The following is a 19,684-nucleotide window of genomic DNA, read 5'->3' on the forward strand; positions in this document are numbered from 1 at the left end:
TGGGCGGGGGCCGCCGGGCTCGGGAAGGGAAGGGGTTTTCCTGCCGCCCGACCTAGATCTGTCCGCCGGCCCGTTTCCCATCCCCGCCGAGGGCTTCCTCTCAGTCATTTGTTTACCAGAAACCATAAAAGCTGCCCGTCCCGGCGGGGCGGCCGCTCCGGGCCCCGCCTGCCCCGTAAAGCCCGCGCTCCCCAGCCAGGCCCCCGGCCCTCGCCGTCACCGCAGGGACGGGGTTCCTGGAGGACGAGGCGCCCGAACCCGCCCTGCCTGCTGCCTCCCGGCCCCGCGCCCCGCCGCCTCGCACCCCATTAAAGCTCTCAGACGCCGGCCTCGCTCACGTTCAATCGCTCCCCGTCGCCGGCTTCCCCTCCCTCCGGTCCCGGGGCAGCCCCGCAGGGAGCGGGAGGGGAGGGGTAACGGGGCAGCCCCGCAGGGAGCGGCAGGGGAGGGGTAACGGGGCAGCCCCGCACGGAGCGGGAGGGGAGGGGTAACGGGGCAGCCCCGCACGGAGCGGGAGGGGAGGGGTAACGGGGCAGCCCCGCAGGGAGCGGGAGGGGAGGGGTAACGGGGCAGCCCCGCAGGGAGCGGGAGGGGAGGGGTAATGGCAGCCCCGCAGGGAGCGGGAGGGGAGGGGTAACGCAGCCCCGCAGGGAGCGGGAGGGGAGGGGTAACGGGGCAGCCCCGCACGGAGCGGGAGGGGAGGGGTAACGGCAGCCCCGCAGGGAGCGGGAGGGGAGGGGTAACGGGGCAGCCACGCAGGGAGCGGGAGGGGAGGGGTAACGGGGCAGCCCCGCACGGAGCGGGAGCGGCAGGCTCGGGCGCGAGGGCCACTCTGGTCCCCTCCGTGCGTCCCAGACTCTGGCGGGCGAGACCTCCGCCCTCCCGACGCCCCAGGAAGCCAAGCCGGGCCCTTCACCCCAGCCCCGAGGAAACACCAATCTGCGGCTTTTCCGAACAGATTTAATCCACAGCCCGGCCCCTGGGGCTGGGCGCCCGCGGAGCCATTCCGACCCCCTCCCCCGTTCCCTCGTTCCCCTTGGGGTGGGGGGCAGGGCAGGGCGGCTGGCGCTGCTACGCAGGGCCGGGCCGGGGGCACAGAATAAGTGACATAAAATGTCTACACGCGTAAGTAACAGTACTTAGGGCTTGTGCGAGGGCCCTGGGGCCCGCTGGCGGGCGGCCGGCGTCACGGGCCGCGCTGCAGGCGGCCGCGCAGGTCCTCGGCGCAGCCGTCCAGCCCCATGCGCTCCAGGGCCGCGTAGATGGCGCCCAGGCCGGCGGGCTGCTGCTGGCGCCAGCGCTTGAGCATCTCGTACTGCTGGTCGCGGAAGCGGCCCACCTCCACCTCCACGGCCTCGATCTCGGCCTCGCGCAGCCCCAGCGTCCGCACGAACTCCTTCCAGCGCCGCGCGGGCACCGCGTCCACCACGTCGTAGAGCTGCGGGCCCAGCTGCAGCGTGGCGGCCGCCGAGCCTGCAGGGGGCGCTGGCGGCGGCGGCGGGCCTGGGGGCAGACAGAGACCCTGGGAACGCGGTCTGCGGCAGCGGCAGCGGCGGGGCGGTCCCCCCGGGGAGCGCGGGGACGGGAAGTGGGCACGCGGCGCCCCAGGAAAGCACAGCTCTCACCGGCCCGGCGGGCGGCGGGAAGGCTTACCCAGCGCCCCGCTGCGCAGCCGCTCCCAGGACCACGGCCCCTCCGCGCCCGGCGCGTCCTGGGTCTGGGCGCAGCCAGGGGTCCAGCCGCTGCCCACCAGCTGGCCGGGGCAGGCTTTCTCACTGCCGCTGGGTGGCACCAAGAGGATGTGGGCGCTCTCAGGGGGTAAGAGGTGGGTGGTCTGGAAGCCAGGAGAGGCCCAGGTCAGCCGGGCCAGCAAGCTCCCCCAGGGACCCCGCGGGAGAGCTGCCCTCTGCTGGAGTCCCGGCACTGCCCTTGCCATGGCGGCATCGCCCCCCTGAAGAGTTAGCTCTGTTAACCTGAGGCCCGCGGCCTCCTGAGGGCCACGCCCGAGAGGCCCCGTGCTGCCCTCATTCCCGATAACTTGGCGCACGTGTGTGTTAGCCTACCCCATGCCAGCTGCGCCCGCGTCCTAATGAGGCCCGGCCTCTGAGCTCCCGAAGGCTGAGGCCTGGTACTTGTTTACCCACCTACAGAACGTGAGTCTCACCTGCAGAGCGGTCAGGGCCCCCATCCCGGCTCCATCTGCGGGGAGACAAGAGAGTCCGACCAGCAATGGGCAGGGTTCCTGGGCCTGATGCTGGTCCAGCTGCGCTGGGGTCCTCTATACACACCAGCTCCCTCCGTTCCCTCTGCGTCCGGGCTGAGTGCGCTCCGGCTACCCATCCTGACCCCAGGTTCCCAGGAGTGTGTGCATGTGTGTGTATGCATGTAAGTGGCATGCATGTGTGTGATTATGCACGTCCACATATGAGGTCCGCACACATTTGTATGTCCCTGTGTGTATGCGTGTGTGTACGTGCGAGCATGCGCATGTGTGGGTATGCACGTGTGTGCGTGCAAATGCGCATGCACTTACTAGGAACCACGGGCTTGCAGGGCTGGCAGCGGCGGTACGTGTAGGTCAGGGTGGCACCGAGCACCAGTGGAACTACCAGGCCTGCCAGGAGCACCTGGACCCAGAACACTGAAAGAGCAGTGGGTGGGTGCTGGGTGTAGCCGCCCCCCAGCTGCCCTGGGCCTTCCCCAGCTCTCCCACCCGCTGTGTCCCCAGCACGCCACCTACTCTGCCTCCAGCCGCAGGCCGCTGCGCAGGGCTCGGGACATCTCCACAGGGCGCTCCTGCGGGGGGCGGGGGGCGGGGGGTGAGGGCCCGCTCGGCGGGCTGTCCGGGCTGCCCGACATCTCCGTCCTGAGGGCCCCTCCCCTCCAGGCCTCTTCCCTGGAGCCCGCTCCTCCCGGGAATGTCCCCAAAGCTCTGCTGAAATGCCCGCGTCCCAGGAACTAGATCTCAACCAGGATGTATCCGAGCTGCTTCTAGACCAGACTGAGGGCCATCAGCATGTCCGCTCCGTCCGGACCAGACCGGCCAGGGGTCTCCCTGCTGTACCCCACACCGAGAAGGGTGTCTGAGATGGCAGGTGCTCTGGGGACCCACTACCGTTCCGTGTTCAGATGGGGGAGCCGCACATCGGAGTGAGGCCGCTTGCCCAGCATCCTCCAGGGAACAGGGCGGGTCCACCAATGCCCTCCGTATGCGCCAAACCCTCCTCCTCACTACCGCAGTGTCCTTATTTGCCCAGCTCAGGCGAATCCACGTCTCCCTTTACATGTTTGCCTGGAGGGGGGCCCACCCACCACAGGGCCAAGCCCCCTCCTCCCTGGCCCTGGCCCCACTCTGCTCCCCTCCCCCTGTCCCTGCCCAGGGCAGCCAGGAAGTTACGTGGGGCAGGACACACAGCTGTTGCCATGTTCATAGAAGCCAGGCAGGCAGGCGCCACATTCAGTGTCTGTGCTGGAACCTGCAGACCAGCAGACGGGGTGGGTCAAGGTGGGGGAGAGGACGGTGGGGGGAGGGTAAGAGTGGGAGAGAGGGGGGGTCAATAGCGCACGTTGTGGGTACTCACAGGGCACCCGTGTGTGGCGGTGCAGGGCCCCGCAGTCCAGGCACGGGTGGCAGCGGAAGGGCAAGCCGCTGATGCAGTGAGGGCCCGGGCACTCGGCAAACCAGCCTGGCGGGCACCCACACCTGGTGTCAGCCACTGCCGAGCAGTTCTCCAGGGCCACCTGGGAGGCTGGTGGGGGTGCAGGGAGACGGGGAGCAGAGGCGGTTAGGGCAGAGACGCCTGCCCCCCAGAGGTGGGACAGATCCCCAGAAGAACAAACGGGATAAACCAGAGACAGGGCAGCGCACCCCACAGGCCAGGCGGGAGTGTGCAGACAGGAGGTCGCGGGGGGAAGGGGCACAACGGTGCCCGGGGCAGGGTCCGGGAGAGCGGCCTGAGGGGGTGACCGCAGGCCCTCGCACCCTGCGTGGCCCAACCAGCCGCTTCCTCAGAAAGAGGCGGCGCAGCCTGCCCCCAGGGCCCCCCAGACCCCGCAGCTCCTCACCCTGCTCGTCGCAGGCCTGGCAGCGGGTGCAGCTGGTCTGCTGGTGGTGCTCCCCGGCCAGGAAGGAGCCCTGGCCGCACGGGGCGCAGGTGGCATTGCCACAGGGCTCCGTGCAGGGGGCCGCGAGGTACTGCCCTGTGGAGCCCGGGCTGCGTCAGAGAGGCAGGGGGCCCCCGCCTCCCCTCCCCTTCCTACCCGTGCCCCCCACTTCTCTCCCAGCCCCGCTTCCCCACCCTCCCTCCCGCAGCCACTCACCTGCGGGGCAGCCCCTGCAGCAGAGCGGACCGGTCCTCCTCTGGGAGCCACGGGCACACTCACACCGGGGACTGGCAGTGCCGCCCCGGCCCTGGGCACCCAGCAGGAGCAGGAGGAGGGCCTGGGAGACAGGGGCTGCTGGCTCCTGCGTGGGCATGGCTTCCCCACGTGGGGCCTCTCCCTGCCCAGTCTCCCCCCCTTTGGAGGCCCCCAGACTGTGCCCTCAGAGCAGCCCACTTCCCAGGTTCTTGAGCAGAAGGGGTGCCCGAGGGTTGGGATGGGAGACGGGCCAGGCTGGCAAGCAGAAGGCTCCCCCAGCCCCTCACAGGGCCCCTCCCCCGCCCCAGCGACCTGCTCCCTGGGACCCCAGCAGGCTGTTTCCTCTGGAAGGAAGGGCCCGCCCTGCGGAGCCTCTAACTAGGTCAGAGGGGAGGGCCCGCCCAACCCCCAGCGAGTCTGGGCGCCAGATTCAGGTATTCGCTTTCTCGGGACCCCCTCCGCCCCGCTCAGGCCCAGCCCAGAGGCTTGAGGCCGCCCCTCACCCGCTCCCCACCCGTGGACCCCACTCACTGCGGCCACCGCTGCCGCCCAGCGCCGGGGCTGCTGGTCCATGGCCCCGCGCCGCCGCTCTGGGCCCTCGGGCGGGACTGGAGCGGGCAGGCCCGGCGTGCGCCTGCGGGGGCTTCCCCTCTGCCCGCCCTGCCCACCGCAGTTCCGGCCCGGCACCCAGCCGCAGGCCCGCCCCCGGGAGCCTGCCTGGGGGTGGGGGTCGGGGAGCAGCCCCAGGGGCCCTGGGAGTGGAGGCCTGGCCTGGGAGGCGGTCCCCAGCTCAGTGAGCTCATGGCCCGCGGGCAGCAAGGTGCACGGAGGCCAGGGCTACCCTGGCCCCGAGCCTGGCTTCCGGTCTCAGCCCTGAGACCACCCCCAAGGGAGGGGGTGAAGGAACTTCCTCCGCGGGGGTTCAGAGCCAGGCCCCTCCAGACACTGTAAGGTGTGGGTGCAGGGCCCTCCCCTGGAGAGGAGCCCCAGAGACTCCCGGTGAGCCCAGCCGGATCGCCCACCCTGGCCTAAGCTCGGGGCAGCCTGGAGCAGCACCGTGGGGCGCTAAGGGTGGGTCTCGTGGCTGTGTCAGGGCATGGGCTGGTTTTGGGGTGTCGGTCCGGTGGCCTCTGCCCCCTAATTCACTGCTGCTCCCCACGGCCTCTCCCCCGGCGCCCCTCCACAGATGGGGGAACAGAGCTCAGTTGCCCTGAGCCTGAAAGGGGTGGGATACAAAGCAAAGGACTCCTTCCGGTGGAGTATGTACAAGTCTTTATAAAAGAATCAAAGCTCAATAAATATGCAACTTTACAGCGAGCCCCGGGGCCTGGGACGCGGAGGGAGGCGAGGGCAAGGAGCTGTCCCCCTCGGGGCCAGAGGAGAGGAGGGGGTGGCCCTGGAGTCCAGCGCAGGGGAAGCTGGTGACTCCAGGGAGGAGCGGACGAGGAGTCCTGCTGGGCGGGCCGGGGGCAGGTTAGTGCCGGTGGGACCGTGGGGCCATCCTGAGCTGGGCCTCTGCCGAACCCTCCTCCTCCTCCATCCAGTCTGGCCGAGTGCACACGGCCCCGCGGCAGCAGCAGGTCCTGCCTAGTGCGCACACAGGCGGCTGCTGGAGCAGGGCCGCACCCCGGAGGCCTGCTGTGTGCGGTCCGTGGTCAGCGGCACCCTTGGGGCCTCCCTCTGCTCAGACCTCCCTGCAGGGGCGGGGCGGGGAGGGGAGAGATAGTCCTTCCTTTGCTGATGCCACTCAGAGGGACTCCAGCCACCCTCTCCTCCCCGCCACAATCCTGACTTCAGACACCCTCAGCCAAGCTCCGGGGCAGGCCCCGGGCTCCCTCTTCCTCCACAGCCCTGGGTGCCGCTGCTCCAGCCCTAACAGCGCCCCTGCCCTCCCCAGGGCTCGGTGCCCCGTGCCAGCACGCCGGGCCGCCCGCCTCGCCGCCCGCCCGGCCACTCACGAGGCGGTGAGTGTGGAGTTGAGCAGCAGGGTGGTCCGGAGGCGGTAGAGCTGGGCCAGCGTCAGCTTCCGGTGCTGGGCGGAGACCCCGGGCGGCGGCTCCGGCTGGACCCTGGGGGAGGCCCCTGAGGGCAGCTCTCCACTCCTCCTGGCCGGCCCTCCGGGCTCCCCCGCCGGGCAGGCGGTCCTGCCCTCCGGCTCCGACGGCTGGGCGCCCCCGCCAGGGCTTGGCGCGCCCCCGCCATGCCAGCGGGCCCCAGCTTCGTGGGGGGAGCCCCGAGTCCTGGTGCCCGAGGCCGTGGCAGCCAAGCAGAGTTCCGACAGGCTGCGGCTGGGGGCTGGGGGCGGCCCCCGGGCCGTGGCCCCCGCCAGCAGCTGGAGGAGGCTGGCCTCGGACTTGGACTTGAGCAGGCGGGGCAGGCGGGGCAGCAGCTGGACGGGGGTGCGGCGGCGGAGGCGGGGCGAGGGCGGGGGCGAGGGGGCTTGTGGCGAGCCGGGGGGCCGGGGCGCGGGCTCCGCTGCAGGGGCTGGGGTCGCGAAGTCTTGCAGGGAGGTGGGGGACAGGGTGCCGTAGGCGGAGTCCATGGAGCAGGAGCGGCCGTCCCCGGGGCCCAGGGCCAGCAGCTCGCTGGTCGGCGTGACGGACGAGGCGGTGGTGCCGAGGGACATCTCGTCCGACTGGGAGCTGAAGGGGCCGCCCTCGAACTCGGGAGAGGACAGCGGCTCCCCGGGCTCCACCACCACCATGGCCAGGGTCTCCGTGGAGCCGTCCGAGGCGCTGCGGGCCGGGGGCCGGGAAGGGAGTCAGCCCCGGCGGGCACAGCAGGGCTCCACGGCCTCGGCCGGCCCTGCCCGCTGGAGGCTCAGAGATGGCAAACATGGCACGGGCCCAGACCCCCAGCTCCTGTGCCCACAGCGGACACCAGCATGGCATCATCCCCACCACAGACTCTTTCCCGTGGGACAGGGCCTGAGAGCCCTCAGCCGGCTCCCGGCAGACAGCTACTAATGAGGCAGAGTTGGCGGTCAAGTTGAAAATCCTGTGCCAACCCGGCCTGTGGCTGGGGCAGCCAGCTCCCACACAGAACCCACACCCACCCCGGCCGGGCTCACAGCACAAAGCCTTTCGGAGACAGGGACTGGGGCCGGGCCCTGCCCAGGCCTGCCGGGGCCCAGGCCACGCGTACCAGTGCTGGGAGTCCAGGCTGTTGCTGCTTTTGCGCAGGATGGTGGGGGAGCTGGCGGCTGAAGTGCTGCTCTCCCCACCCTCCTCTTCCTCGTCTTCCTCCTGCTCGTCCTCCTCCTCCTCTTCTTCCTCCTCCTCCTCCAGGCTCTGCAGGTGCTGATGGCTGCCTGCATGCTCCTGTGCACGCAGCTGCTGCAACTGGTTCTGCAGGGGGGGCAGCTGGGCTGTGAGCCACGGCCCCCACCCGGCCACCCGGCCACCCGCCCTCTGTGCGGCACCCGCTCACCTGGGCGTTGTAAATGGCGTCCACCCAGCCCCGGCACAGGGCCTGCCCGCTGGCCTGGAAGGCGTAGGCCCCCACGGCGCTGTGGAACTCGTTGAGGTGGATGAGGAGGAAGGAGCCTGCTCGGGAAGGGCTGGGGTCAGGGCCGGCGCAGACGGCTGCCGCCCGCCCGTCACAGCCCCGGCCCGGGGGCGGGCCCCTCACCAGGGTCCCGCAGCTCCCGGCACACGATCTTGTCCACCAGCAGCGGCGGCCTGATGACCTTGGTCCTCTCGGCCTTCTTCACCGCCTTGGTCACCAAGAGCAGGTCCGTGAAGAGGAAGCAGTACACGTCCATCTGGGGGCGGGCAGCAGGAGGCCGGGGGTCAGAGCCAGGGTCCCGGGGCCTCAGGCAGGGACCCTCCGCCTGTCCGCTGCAGCGCCCTCTCCTGGGGGCACTCAGACTTTGTCAGACACCTGCCCTGCCCGACGCACATGAACGTGAGAGCAAGCGCTTGCTCAGTGGTCAGCAAACCGCGGCTGGCGAGCCACATGCGGCTCTCGAGCCTCAGTTTGCCGCTCTGTTGACTAATGAGTGTGCCGACCACTGCTAGACTAAATGTTACTGTGTAGTTGGAAGCTGGGAGGATTAGGAAATTTATATTGTGTGCAAAGAGGTAAAGGGTAGTTAGCATATGACAATGGTCGGCAAACTCATTAGTCAACAAAGCAGCAAACCACGGCTCGAGAGCATGTGGCTCGCCAGCCGCGGTTTGCCGACCACTGCCCTAGCTGGTGTGGCCCGGTGGATACAGCGTCAGTTTGCAGACTAAAGGGTCCCGGGTTCGATTCCAGCCAAGAGCACATGCCCAGGTTGTGGGCTAGGTTCCCAGTGGGGGGTGTACAGGGGGCAGTCTATTGCTGATTCTCTCTCGTCATTGATGTTTCTACCTCTCTCCCTCTCCCTTCCTCTCTGAATTAAAAAAAAGGAAGAACAAGATGACTTTCTTCCAGTGAGCTATAGGCTTGTGACTTATTTAAATTAGAACTTGATATTAAAGAGGAAAGGGAAGTAAATTTTATTTTATTTTTAATGTATTTTTATTGGTTTCAGAGAGGAAGGGAGAGTGAGAGAGAGAGAAACATCAATGAGAGCGGATCATTGCTTGGCTGCCTCCTGCACGCCCTCTACTGGGGATGGAGCCCGCATGTGCCCTTGACCAGAGTCGACCGGAATCCTTCAGCACACAGGACGGCATTCCGTCCACTGGGAGGTAACTTTAAAACCCTGAGTTGCAGGCTCCGGCTACATGAGGCATGACGGATTCCTAGCTCAGTGCAAGGGTCTGTTCCTGGCCTGCTGATACAGTGTGCCCCTCCTGCCCCCCAGCAACCACATGGCACCCAGTGGGCGAGACCGGCACCCATGGGCTGTGGCCACGCTGCTGAGTTTGTAAAGTGCAAACTGCAGGCAGATGGTCATCCCTCAGGGGCCACAAGGTCACTAGTTGTTGAATCGCCGCCCACCTGACTGGGCAGCTGAGACCCACTGGCTCCGCCCAGGAGGTGCCTGGGAAGGGGTGGTCCACGCCTGCAGGGCCAGGGGGGCAGGGCAGGGGCGCTGCCCACGGGGCGGCCCCTAGAGTCACCTTGCTGTCCTTTCCCTCCTTCATCCGCAGGCTGCCCTCCATCAGCAGCTGCCGCGTCTCCTCCGGGGAGGCGCCCGGGATGGGCGCCGTCAGGTCCAGGTGCAGGAACTCCTTCAGGAGCTGCGGGGAGGGCGCAGGTGCGGGGTCAGCTCAGCCAGGAGTCCCCGCGCCAGACTCCCTCCGGCACAGCCTCCTGCCGGTCTGGCCCCTCCAGCCCCAGCAAGGCCAGGCCGCCCACCTTGTCCACCTCGTCGTTGCTGCCCTCCACCGCCTCGTAGGCGTCGATGCGGCTCACCACGGCCGCCAGCCGCTGCCGCTCCTGCCGCTGCCGCATGCACGCGTTCACGTGGTGGATGAAGCGCTCCACGGAGCCGATCTGGGGGCGGACAGGGGCTGGCTCAGGCCCGGGGTCCCGGGGAGGCCCGGCCGCCGCGGGACCCGCGCCGCCCTGGTTACCATGGTGACGACGGCCTCCTTGGCGCGCGGCTCGTCCGTCTTGCGCAGCACGGACTTGAGCAGCAGCGGGTACTTGGTGAGCCGCTGGTGCGGCTTGGCCAGCATGTCGCTCAGCTTCAGCCGCTGGCACTGCTGGTGCTTCTCGGCCCACTGCGGCGGGAGGGGCGGGGCTCAGGCCAGGCCCCGCCCCCAGTGCACAGGCCCCGCCCCAGACGCCAGGCCCCACCCTGATCTACAGACCCCGCCCCTGTTCCCAGGACCCACCCCGATCCACAGGCCCCGCCCCTGTTCCCAGGCCCCACCCTGATCCACAGGCCCTGCCCCTGTTCTCAGGCCCCACCCCGATCCACAGGCCCCGCCCCTGTTCCCAGGCCCCACCCTGATCCACAGGCCCCGCCCCTGTTCCCAGGCCCCACCCCGATCCACAGGCCCCGCCCCTGTTCCCAGGCCCCACCCTGATCCACAAGCCCCGCCCCTGTTCCCAGGCCCCACCCTGATCCACAGGCCCTGCCCCTGTTCCCAGGCCCCACCCTGATCCACAGACCCCGCCCCTGTTCCCAGGCCCCACCCTGACCCACAGGCCCCGCCCCAGACGCCAGGCCCCGCCCTGATCCACAGACCCCGCCCCTGTTCCCAGGCCCCACCCTGATCCACAGACCCCGCCCCTGTTCCCAGGCCCCACCCTGTTTCCGAGGCCCCACCCTGACCCACAGGCCCCGCCCCGGACTCACAGGCCCAGCCTCGGATGCCCAGGCCCCGCCCCCGCCAGCTCCAGTGCACCCGCAGCCACGGTGGCCCCACGCCGCGGCCCCCGGCTCCCTCACCGTCACGTAGGCCCGGAAAAGGTCGCTGTCGCGCAGCAGGCCTCGCATGTACTCCATGCAGCCCTCCTCCTCCATGCAGTACCGGATGTAGGGCTTGAAGAGGGAGCCGAACTGGCGCCGGAGGAACAGCACCGGTTACCGGACGCCCCAGCGGGCCGGGCCCCCCACCAGCTCTCCCTTATGCTCTCCCGCGGCCACCCCGCAGGTGACACGCCTGTCACCCCCCTTTTTCCATTCAACAAGACAGCCCCTCGACGGGCGTGACCCCCTCGGCCGGGTAAGCAAGGGCAGCCGGCCAGGCGGGGCAGAACCCGGGCGACCGACTGGAAATTCCTCGCCTCGGACCACCAGGAACCGGGCGGGGTGACCACCAGGAACCTGTCCCAGGAGGTGGGGTGATGAGCCGATGAGACCGGCGCCCCCGCCCTGCTGCCGCGTCTCCCCCTTCACCCCCCGGGCGGGCTGGGTCCGCACCAGCTTGAAGCCTTTGAGGAGGTCTCCGGGCTGCAGCAGCGCCCGCGTGCGCCGCGCCTTCTCCACCATCGGCGCCATCACGCTGCCCCACAGCCCGCGGTGCAGGCGCGCGATCTCCGGGACGTTGCTGAACAGGCGCTCCGCCTCCACCTGCGGGCGGGAGGTGCGCTCGGCCGCGCCCCCGGCCTCCCGGCCCCGCCCCCGGCCTCCCGGCCCCGCCCCCGGCCTCCCGGCCCCGCCCCTAGCGCCGCCCCCAGCCCGCCTGGGTTCATCCTCCCCCTTTCCTCACCCTCCTCCATCCTCGCCTTCCGAAGCCACGCCCCACGCTTCACCTTCTCCACCCTCTTCCAGCCCCGCTCCCCCACCTCCAGCCCTGCTTAAGCCCCTCCCCTGACACTCCCCCATCCTATCCCCGCCCCAGGCCCGGCCTACCTCACACAGCAGCCCAGCCTCTTGCAGGTTCAGGAGGCAGCACAGGAACAGCTGTGGGGGTACCTGGCGCTGCAGCTTGGGGGTGCCAGTCCCGACTCCCCACCCATTCTTAGGCTCCCCTCTCCCCCTCACGCTTCCCAGGAGGCTCTGAGGCACCCAGGGACAGAGAGGGTTCACCTTTTCAGAAAACGCCCAAGCCCCATAGCCCGCTGGAGGGTCGCCCGGTCCAGGCTCCACTCTGCCCTGGCTCAGCCTCTGAGTGTCCGCTCAGAGGGGGCCTTCCTGAACCCCCAAGCCCAGGCCAGGTGCTCCCTCCAGATCAACGTCCTTACACACACACACATTCCCCAGTGCCTGCCCACTCTGCCTCCCGGCCAGAGTGCGGTAGCTGGGCCCTGGCACAGCAGGTGTCAGGAACGGCCGTTGAAGGAGTGAACCAGGCATGAGGCCGTGTTCGCTCTGCTCCGCCCACTAACCCACCGGGAGCAGGTGGGTGCCCTGGGCCGGGAGCCCCGCTCACGTTAGTGATCACCCGCAGCTTCTTGATGTAGGAAACCTCCGTGTGCAGCAGCTCCCACACCGCCTCCTGCTGGTGGCACTGCCTTCGGGTCAGCTTCTGTGGGAAGGCAGGGTCAGCCAGGGAGCGGGAGGGAAGTAACCTAGATTGTAACCTCCTTCTCCCCCCCCATAGAGACCCAGGGGTCCCCCAAGTTCCGGGCCCTGCTCTATCTACCACTAAGACATCTAAACGGCACCCGCAATCTCACTTTGCCTCAGTCTCCCCAAAGTGGGTCAGTGATGACAACAGCTCCACAGGGCGGTCCTGGGAACATGCTGCCGCGGGCGCTCAGAGGGCCCCTCCACATGGGGGGTCGTGTCGTCCTTCCCCCAGAAGAGGGAGCAGGGGAGGCTGTGGCGGGCACCCACCTCATGCCCATCGATGAGGTCCCGCCAGCTGTCCTCCAGCCACAGGCAGGCATCGTCCTCCTCCTCTTCCTCGTCCCCCTCCTCCTCCCAGGAGTCGTGGTCGAAGCGCAGCCGCCGGGGCAGCCGGGGCAGCCCGAAGAGGGCGTAGGCGTGCAGCTTGCCCTCCAGCTGCTCCATCTTGTCCACCTCCTGGCAGGAGACCGGCGTCAGGTCAGGGTCAGGGGTCAGTGCCCAGCGCTGCCCTGCCCCGGGCCCCGGGGCCCACGTACCCGGCCGAAGACGCTGGCACTGGGGCCCGAGCTGAAGAAGCCGCTGAAGCGGCTGGCGGCCCGGTTCTTCCAGCTGTCGCCACCGCCGCCGGTGGGCAGCGAGCAGCTGGAGGGCGCGGGGGGCTCCTGCCCGGGGATGCTCGCCTCGCCCAGGAACTCCGACATGTTCTTGCGGCGGCGGCCAGGGGCCTGGCCAGGGAGGGGGGTCAAGGCCAGCCCGCCCTGGTCCCCACAGCCCCGCCCTGTGGGGGTTTCCAGGACCGTGGGCCAGCCTGTGACGGGGGAGGGTCTCTGCAGGACATGCTCTGGGGGCGGGAAGATCCAGACACGGACGCACCTGGACCCCCCAGCCTCCCAGCCACAGCGCAGAGCCGGCGGGGGGGAGAGTCACACTCAGTGCACTTAGGAGAATCCACCACACACACACACACACACACACACACGTACATACACGCACACACGCACACGTATACACATGCACACACACGTATACACATGCACACACTGTGGCACACAGTGTCTGCTAATACACCCACATGCACACATATGTACACACGCGCAGTCAGTGACACACAACACCTGACTGTACACACACACACACACATACACTCTCTGGGCACAGGCAGACTCTCAGAGACAGACTACCACCTTAGATCCAAAAAGGGCCCCGTTTTCCGAAGGGGAGATAAAGCCCCAAGAAGGAGCAGTGAGGGCCCGGCCGACCCCCCCGGGGCCCTCCCCCCCCCTCACCAGGATGTCCAGGCTCTCCCGGCGGCTCAGGGGGTCGGCGCGCTCCGGGCCCGGGGGCCCAGCTCCGGCTGGCCGCAGGATGGGCAGACTCAGGGACTTGGCGTCCTTCACGCCCTGCTCCACCTTCCCCTCGTCCCCCGGCTTGGCTGGGGCGGCATGGGGGGCAAGGAGAGGTCCTCAACGCCCAGGTCTGGCGGGAGAGGGGCGCGGGTCCTCTCTCCCCCCCAGGATCCAAACCCAGGCCGGCTGCCCGCCCGGAGGCCCCGCCCTGCACCGCCCGGACACCTGTATGGTAATGAGCTGCTCAGGGCCATTGCCAAGGGGAACCTGAGCCTGGGGGAAGCACTCCTCTCCAGGAGGCCCGGCCCCTCTCCACCCCGCCAGCTGCTCACCTTTGACCCGCAGGTAGTGTCCCCCGAACCTGTAGGCCTCAAAGGTGAGGGACAGGGGCGTGTTGGACTGGTCCAGGTAGATGTCCACTTTGCCCAGTGCAATGCCCTTCCTCTCAAAGATGGGCAGCAGCACCTCCCTGCGCGGACGGGAGCATCTGTTCGGGGGCAGTCCACCCCACCCTCCCCAGCTCCACCCGCCTTCCCGGCGGGAAAGGGAGCACCCGCGGAGCCTCACACAGCACACGGACATACAGGTGTGTGCACACCCCCACACACCCCAGAGGTGTGTCCCGCGCATCAGGGCGGGGCCTGGGCCACGCACACGGGCTAGGACTGCGCACACAGGTGCAGGGGCCTGGCACACCCCAGGGGCGGGCCTTCCCACACGTGAGGGCCATGCTCACAGACCACCCACCACACAGACACACACAGGCATCTGTGCAGGAGCCCGCCCCGGCCCCCGGCCCACTGCCCGCCAGGCCCTACCCCAGGGACTTCTTCTTCACGGCCGGCACAATCTCCGTCTCGATGTCCACGTTCAGGTCAAACTTCAGGGTGAAGCACTCCTTGCTTGGGTCCTGAGAGGACGTGGGTCTCAGCTTCTGTGGCCCCTCTTCCTGCCCTCCCCACCCCGGGGTCTAGAAGGGGACCCCCAGCCGGGGAGTGACTGCAGGGAGACCCCAGCCACCTGTGTACCAGGGAGGCCGCCAAGTCCCCGAGACCGAGGGAGGCGCTCCCCCAGCATCCCCCCCCCACCTGGCTAAGGCGGGCCGCGCTGGGCCACGGGGCAGGTGGTGAGGGAGGGACCCCCTGGGCCCACCCCCGGCCCTGGAGCTCAGAGCAGACGGCCCCGGAGCCTGCCGGGCCTCCTGCCAGGGACCCCTTACATCGGTGTGTCTCCTCCTGGCCTTCTTCTTGGACAGTTTCAGGCCTGAGCTCTTCCGGTCCCTGCAGGGAAGCCAGGGGGGACGGAGGTTGGAAGCACGGTGGGTCCTCACCAGGATGTGTTGTGAGTGGGCCCTGGCTGCCTACCCACACTTCCACAAACACCCCCACTGACTGAGGAACGCAGGTGCCCTCAGGCCGGCTAGGGCCCAGGAGGGGCTGTGCGCCCTCTGGCGGCCACCACAGGAATCACACCCAGGGGCACTTCGCCAGGTGAAGCCTGCAGGCTGGCCCAGGCCAGGTGGCCTCCTCCAGCAATCAGGCAGCGCAGACAGGGAGGGGTCCCCGGCCAGCCCCTGGGAAGCGGGAAGCCGCTGGCCCCTGGATCTTTGATCTGAGACCCAGCCTTGGGACCCCGCAGCGTCTTCTCGCCCCCCTTCCCCTCACCTACCCTTTGCCATCCACGGAGCTCTCCTCCTCCTCCTCCAGGTCCACCGCAGGGCTGGTGCGTGGGGGGCATGACCGCGTGGACACGTTCCGGGCCAGCACAGAGCCTTTAGGGTAAAACGGAGCGGGCTGTGCCCTGGCTGGTTTGGCTCAGCGGACAGAGCGTAGGCCTGGGGACTGAAGGGTCCCGGGTTCGATTCCGGTGAGGGGCCCAGTCCCCAGTGGGGGGCATGCAGGAGGCAGCCTATCAGTGATTCTCATCGTGGATGTTGCAATCTCTCTCCTCCTCTTCCTTCCTCTCTGAAATCAATAAAAATTATATTTAAAAAGCAAAACAAAAACAACACTGCCACCACTGGCCCTGTGGCCCGCCCCCCACTAGCTAGGGCCCCTTGGTTCAGTGAGGAGAGGTGCTCAGTCACTGCTTAGCACCTGGTCTCCCCGATTCCCCTGAGAGGACACTGTAGGGGACGTCCCGCTCTCAATACAAAGCTACCTGCTGCCTCAGTTTACCCTTCTATGAAATCAGGATGAGGAAGCCAGCCTCCGGGGTTACTGCAGGAAGGGCCCAAGGCCCAGGGCTCTTTCTCTCAGGCCTCCCCGCCCCCACCCTGCGGCCAAACCCGAAGTCTCAGGCGGCCTGGCACAGGGGCAGAGTCTTTTTGGGCCTCTGACCGGCTGAGGAGGAGACAAAGGGCTGTGCCCAGCACAGCCAGTTGGCTGTGGGCCCGGCCAGGTCCCTATTCAGCAGGAGGGGTTTCTTGTTTCCGGCTACAAGTTCCTCTGACCTGCCCCCACCCCCACCCCCGCAGGAAGCTTTGCCCTGAAGGCCCTGCCCGAGGACAGGAAGAGAGGGACCTTCTCCCGGGCCCCAGCCAGGCGCAGGGCAGCGGGGAGGTGCAGACCCAGCCCCTGGCAGAGACAGGCCTGCTCCCGAGATGGGCACAACCCCCAGCCCTTTCTCTTGTTCAAACACCTTGTAGGGCCAGGCCGGCGTGGCTCAGGGGTTGAGTGTTGACCTATAAACCAGGTCAGGGTTCCATTCCCGGTCGGAGCACAGGCCGGAGTTGCGGGGCGTGCAGGAGGCAGCCCATCAAGGATTCTCTCTCATCATTGAGGTTTCTCTCTCTCTCCCTCCCTCTCTCTGAAATCAACAAAAACAAACTTTAATAAAAAAACAAACAACTTGCGGAACAAAAGGGACTGAAACATACTTGCGTTTCATAATTTACAGTCAGCTCTCGTCCTTCTGACGGCCCTGCCAGGGTTCCCCCAGGTACCAGGACAGGGTGCCCCCAGAAGGGGGATGTGGGGCAACCCTGGGCACCGCAGGGCCAGGCTGGGCACCCCAGTCCATACTCACCTTGGGGGGGCAGGTCGAAGCGGACGTGCCCGTCATAATGCATGGCGCTGTGGAACTTGCTGTCACAGGCCTGGCAGAGGTTGAGGGGCCCCCGGCGGTGCAGCTGCTGGCAGTCGGCGTGGTGGCATACCTGCGGGCGAGGGTGGGAGGTGGGCTGTGGCCAGACCGCGGCCGGGCCCAGGGGGCCTCCTGTGCCACTGCCCAGCAGCGCAGTGCCCAGGGGCAGACTTGGAGTGAGTACCCAGGAGGCGGGGGCAGCGGGGCCTCTTCCCGGGGCGCAGGCAGGAAGGACCCCCAGAAGCGAAGCTCAGGCTGCCGTTCGGTTGGGCAGCGCCGTGTTTAATGGGTCCCGGGTTCAATTCCGGCCAAGGGCACATGCTTGGGTTGCGGGCTCGATCCCCAGTAGGGGGTGTGCAGGAGGCAGCAGATCAATGATTCTCTCTGCAGGGGACAGCTGATCATTGATGTTTCAATCTCTCTATCCCTCTCACTTCCTCTCTAAAATCAATAAAAATAATTAAAAACAACAACAGCCCTAACTACCGTATTTTTCGGACCATAAGACGCTCCGGACCATAAGACGCACCAGTTTTTAGAGAAGGGAAATGAAGAAAAAAAGATTCTGAAACAAATAGTGTCCTAAAATATTTTATGTGCATTAAAACCCAACATCACAGTCATAAACACATGTAATCAACCCTGTAAAGTGAACAGCAGCATTTAGAACCATTTTAGAGCCGGGCAAGCACACAGAGACCACACAGAGCCGGGCAAGTAAAAAAACTTTTTTTTAAAGTATATGTGTGGGCTATATTTGGACCATAAGACGCAGGGACTTTTTCCCCCCACTTCTGGGGGGAAAAAAGTGCGTCTTATGGTCCAAAAAATACGGTAGTTTGGCTCAGTGGATAGAGCATGGGTCTGCGGACTGAAGGGTCCCAGGTTCCATTCCAGTCAAGGGCATGTACGTTAGTTGGTTGGGGGCACATCCCCAGTAGGGGGCGTGCAGGAGGCAGCTGATCGATGTTTCTCTCTCATTGATGTTTCTAGCTCTCTATCCCTCTCCCTTCCTCTCTGTAAAAAATCAGTAAAATATAATTTAAAAAAATAAAGAAAAAAGTGTGTCGTCAGGTGAGGGTTTTTAAAAAACTGTTTTTAGAGAAGAAGTACCCATTACTTTTTTTTTTTGCCTGGGGGGGTGTCTTTTGTGACATGTTTTTTTGTTGTTATTCTCACCCGAGGATACTTTCCGTTGGTTTTATAGAGACTGGACGGGAGCCAGGAGAGACAACAGAGAGAAACACGGATGTGAGACACACAGACTGCCTCTCACCCGAGCCCCAACCGGGGCCGTGATCCAGCCTGCAAGTGAGGCGCGTGCCCTTGACCGACCGGATGGAACCTGGCGTCCTTCAGTCTGAAGGCTGACACTCTACCCACTGAGCTGAACTGGCCAGGGCCAAGCAGGGAGCCCCTCAGAGGACAGCAAGGTCCCCAAATGGCCTGGCACGTGCGTGAGCTGAGACCACGCTGTCTTCCAGGCGAATTGCCGAGGGGCAACCTTTCGGTGCACAGGACAACACTCCAACCACTGAGCCACCCCGGCCAGGGCACAAGGCTGCAGATCCCAGGTTTTCACCACACTCCCCCACTGCCATCGCCATGGCCACCGCCATCGCCATCGCCACCGCCATCGCCATCGCCACCGCCGCCTGGTGCCTGACAGGGAGCGTGGAGCGGGAGGCTGGCCGGGGTCCGCCGGGCCACGGGGACAAGAGGGAGTCGCTGCTTTGGCTCCTGCGTCCCTCACTCCTCCCGGGACAGAGGCATGGCTGGCAGGACGCTGGCTCCCGGGGCTCTGGCCCCAGGCAGGCGGCTGTGGCCATTCTGGCCCAGATCTCGAAGGCGGCCTTCAGCCCCCGCCCCCCTCAGGCTGTGAGGTTGGGCTGAGGACTCCCTTCAACCACAGCAGCTGTCTATCTCCTTCTCCCCAAGGAAGCGGGAGAACCACCGCGCTCGGCTCCATCCGCCTGCCACCTCGGGGCCCGCCCGCCACCTCGGGGCCGCCCGCCACCTCGGGGTCTGCCCGCCCACCTCGGGGCCGCCCGCCCACCTCGGGGCCCGCCCGCCACCTCGGGGCCGCCTGCCACCTCGGGGTCTGCCCGCCCACCTCGGGGCCGCCCGCCACCTCGGGGTCCGCCTGCCCACCTCGGGGTCTGCCTGCCCACCTCGGGGCCCGCCTGCCCACCTCGGGGTCCGCCTGCCCACCTTAGGGCCCGCCCGCCACCTCGGGGCCGCACCTCGGGGCCGCCCGCCACCTCGGGGCCGTGGGCGCGCTAACAGAGGGTCTCTTTGCCCCAGATAACCCAGCGGCCCTGCTTGAGCCCTTCTCCCCGGGGCCCACCGCCAGCAGCTGGCAGTCCTCTCGCCCGAGTCCAGCCGGGCACAGGGCCCCTCTGACCTGTCCGGGCCTCTGGCGATTTCCGACAGCTTCATTTGCTGGTGCCAGGCCTGCTCCCCCTCCCCGAATCACCAAACCACAGGGTCTCCCCAGAGCATGGGGCAGCCCCTTCCCCTGCTCTCAGACCAGGTGCCCAGGCCCCTTCCTCTGCCCACCATTCCGCCCTCTGCGGGCACGGGCGAGGGGCAGCAGGGCCCAAAGTTCCCAGGACTCAGCCCGGAAGGGAGAGCCCCGAGGCCACTGCCCGCAGACGGACCAGAACTTCACCAGCAGCGGGGAGGGGCCTTGGGGAAGCAGGTCAAGGCCTCTCCCTGGGGAGGGGGCTCCGGAAGTGCCCTCCTCCTCGCCGAGGGCGGCGGCAGGAGTAAGGGGTGTGGCAGGGCCCGGCAGAGGCAGGAGGGGGTGCGAGGGGCAGGGCCTGGGCCCCGTGGGGTGCCCGGAGGCCGCCCAGACACAAAGGCCAGACTGGGCAGCCCCCCTCTGCCTCCAGCCCTGCGATGGCGGGAGGGGGCACACGTCTCTGGGCCCAGCCTCCTCCCCCCGTGAGCCCCCCCTTCCCCCGGTGAGCTCCCCCTCCCCCCGGTGAGCCCC

At 67.4% G+C, this 19,684-nt stretch overlaps 3 protein-coding genes across 17 annotated transcripts in view; 1 reads left to right on the forward strand and 2 right to left on the reverse strand.

The window, feature by feature from the left end:
- Positions 1–13,523, forward strand: part of ESPN (espin) — a 42,627-nt gene extending 29,104 nt beyond the window's left edge. The window contains exons 16-17 of the mRNA XM_045570563.1: positions 971–979; positions 13,139–13,523. The gene's annotated coding sequence lies outside the window, so the exon portion shown is untranslated. The remainder of the gene's footprint in view (positions 1–970; positions 980–13,138) is intronic.
- TNFRSF25 (TNF receptor superfamily member 25) lies at positions 976–5,464 on the reverse strand. Of its 4 annotated transcripts, none has more exons than XM_036461132.2 (10): positions 4,891–5,464; positions 4,321–4,441; positions 4,066–4,200; positions 3,582–3,749; positions 3,398–3,476; positions 2,741–2,796; positions 2,535–2,641; positions 2,165–2,203; positions 1,654–1,834; positions 976–1,503 (listed from the first exon to the last, which is right to left on the reverse strand). In XM_036461132.2, the coding sequence occupies exons 1-10, from the start codon at positions 4,930–4,932 to the stop codon at positions 1,187–1,189; spliced, it is 1,245 nt and encodes a 414-aa protein (XP_036317025.2). In that variant the 5' UTR covers positions 4,933–5,464; the 3' UTR covers positions 976–1,186. The 4 variants fall into 4 exon arrangements, with proteins under 4 accessions (XP_036317025.2, XP_036317023.2, XP_045426524.1 ...); XM_045570568.1 differs by having other exon boundaries at positions 977–1,503; positions 2,165–2,199; positions 2,534–2,641; XM_036461130.2 differs by having other exon boundaries at positions 2,535–2,796.
- Positions 5,615–19,684, reverse strand: part of PLEKHG5 (pleckstrin homology and RhoGEF domain containing G5) — a 45,151-nt gene continuing 31,081 nt past the window's right edge. For 8 of the 12 annotated variants that reach the window (XM_036461120.2, XM_045570561.1, XM_036461109.2 and 5 more), the window contains 20 exons: positions 16,633–16,762; positions 15,274–15,376; positions 14,825–14,885; positions 14,424–14,515; positions 13,938–14,074; positions 13,546–13,691; positions 12,796–12,984; positions 12,527–12,715; positions 12,120–12,215; positions 11,600–11,650; positions 11,168–11,317; positions 10,694–10,804; positions 9,870–10,019; positions 9,652–9,789; positions 9,414–9,533; positions 7,990–8,122; positions 7,789–7,907; positions 7,504–7,706; positions 6,318–7,094; positions 5,615–6,053 (listed from right to left, as the gene is read on the reverse strand). In XM_036461120.2, coding sequence (XP_036317013.1) covers positions 6,044–6,053; positions 6,318–7,094; positions 7,504–7,706; positions 7,789–7,907; positions 7,990–8,122; positions 9,414–9,533; positions 9,652–9,789; positions 9,870–10,019; positions 10,694–10,804; positions 11,168–11,317; positions 11,600–11,650; positions 12,120–12,215; positions 12,527–12,715; positions 12,796–12,984; positions 13,546–13,691; positions 13,938–14,074; positions 14,424–14,515; positions 14,825–14,885; positions 15,274–15,376; positions 16,633–16,762 — 3,105 coding nt within the window. In that variant the 3' untranslated portion in view covers positions 5,615–6,043. Of the gene's footprint in view, positions 6,054–6,313; positions 7,095–7,503; positions 7,707–7,788; positions 7,908–7,989; positions 8,123–9,413; positions 9,534–9,651; positions 9,790–9,869; positions 10,020–10,693; positions 10,805–11,167; positions 11,318–11,599; positions 11,651–12,119; positions 12,216–12,526; positions 12,716–12,795; positions 12,985–13,545; positions 13,692–13,937; positions 14,075–14,423; positions 14,516–14,824; positions 14,886–15,273; positions 15,377–16,632; positions 16,763–19,684 lie in introns of those variants that run through there. The other 4 variants (XM_045570559.1, XM_036461117.2, XM_045570557.1 and 1 more) reach the window with 3 other exon arrangements.

This window comes from Pipistrellus kuhlii, unplaced genomic scaffold, assembly GCF_014108245.1.
Source record: "Pipistrellus kuhlii isolate mPipKuh1 unplaced genomic scaffold, mPipKuh1.p scaffold_m20_p_34, whole genome shotgun sequence".
Classification (NCBI taxonomy): Eukaryota; Metazoa; Chordata; class Mammalia; order Chiroptera; family Vespertilionidae; genus Pipistrellus; species Pipistrellus kuhlii.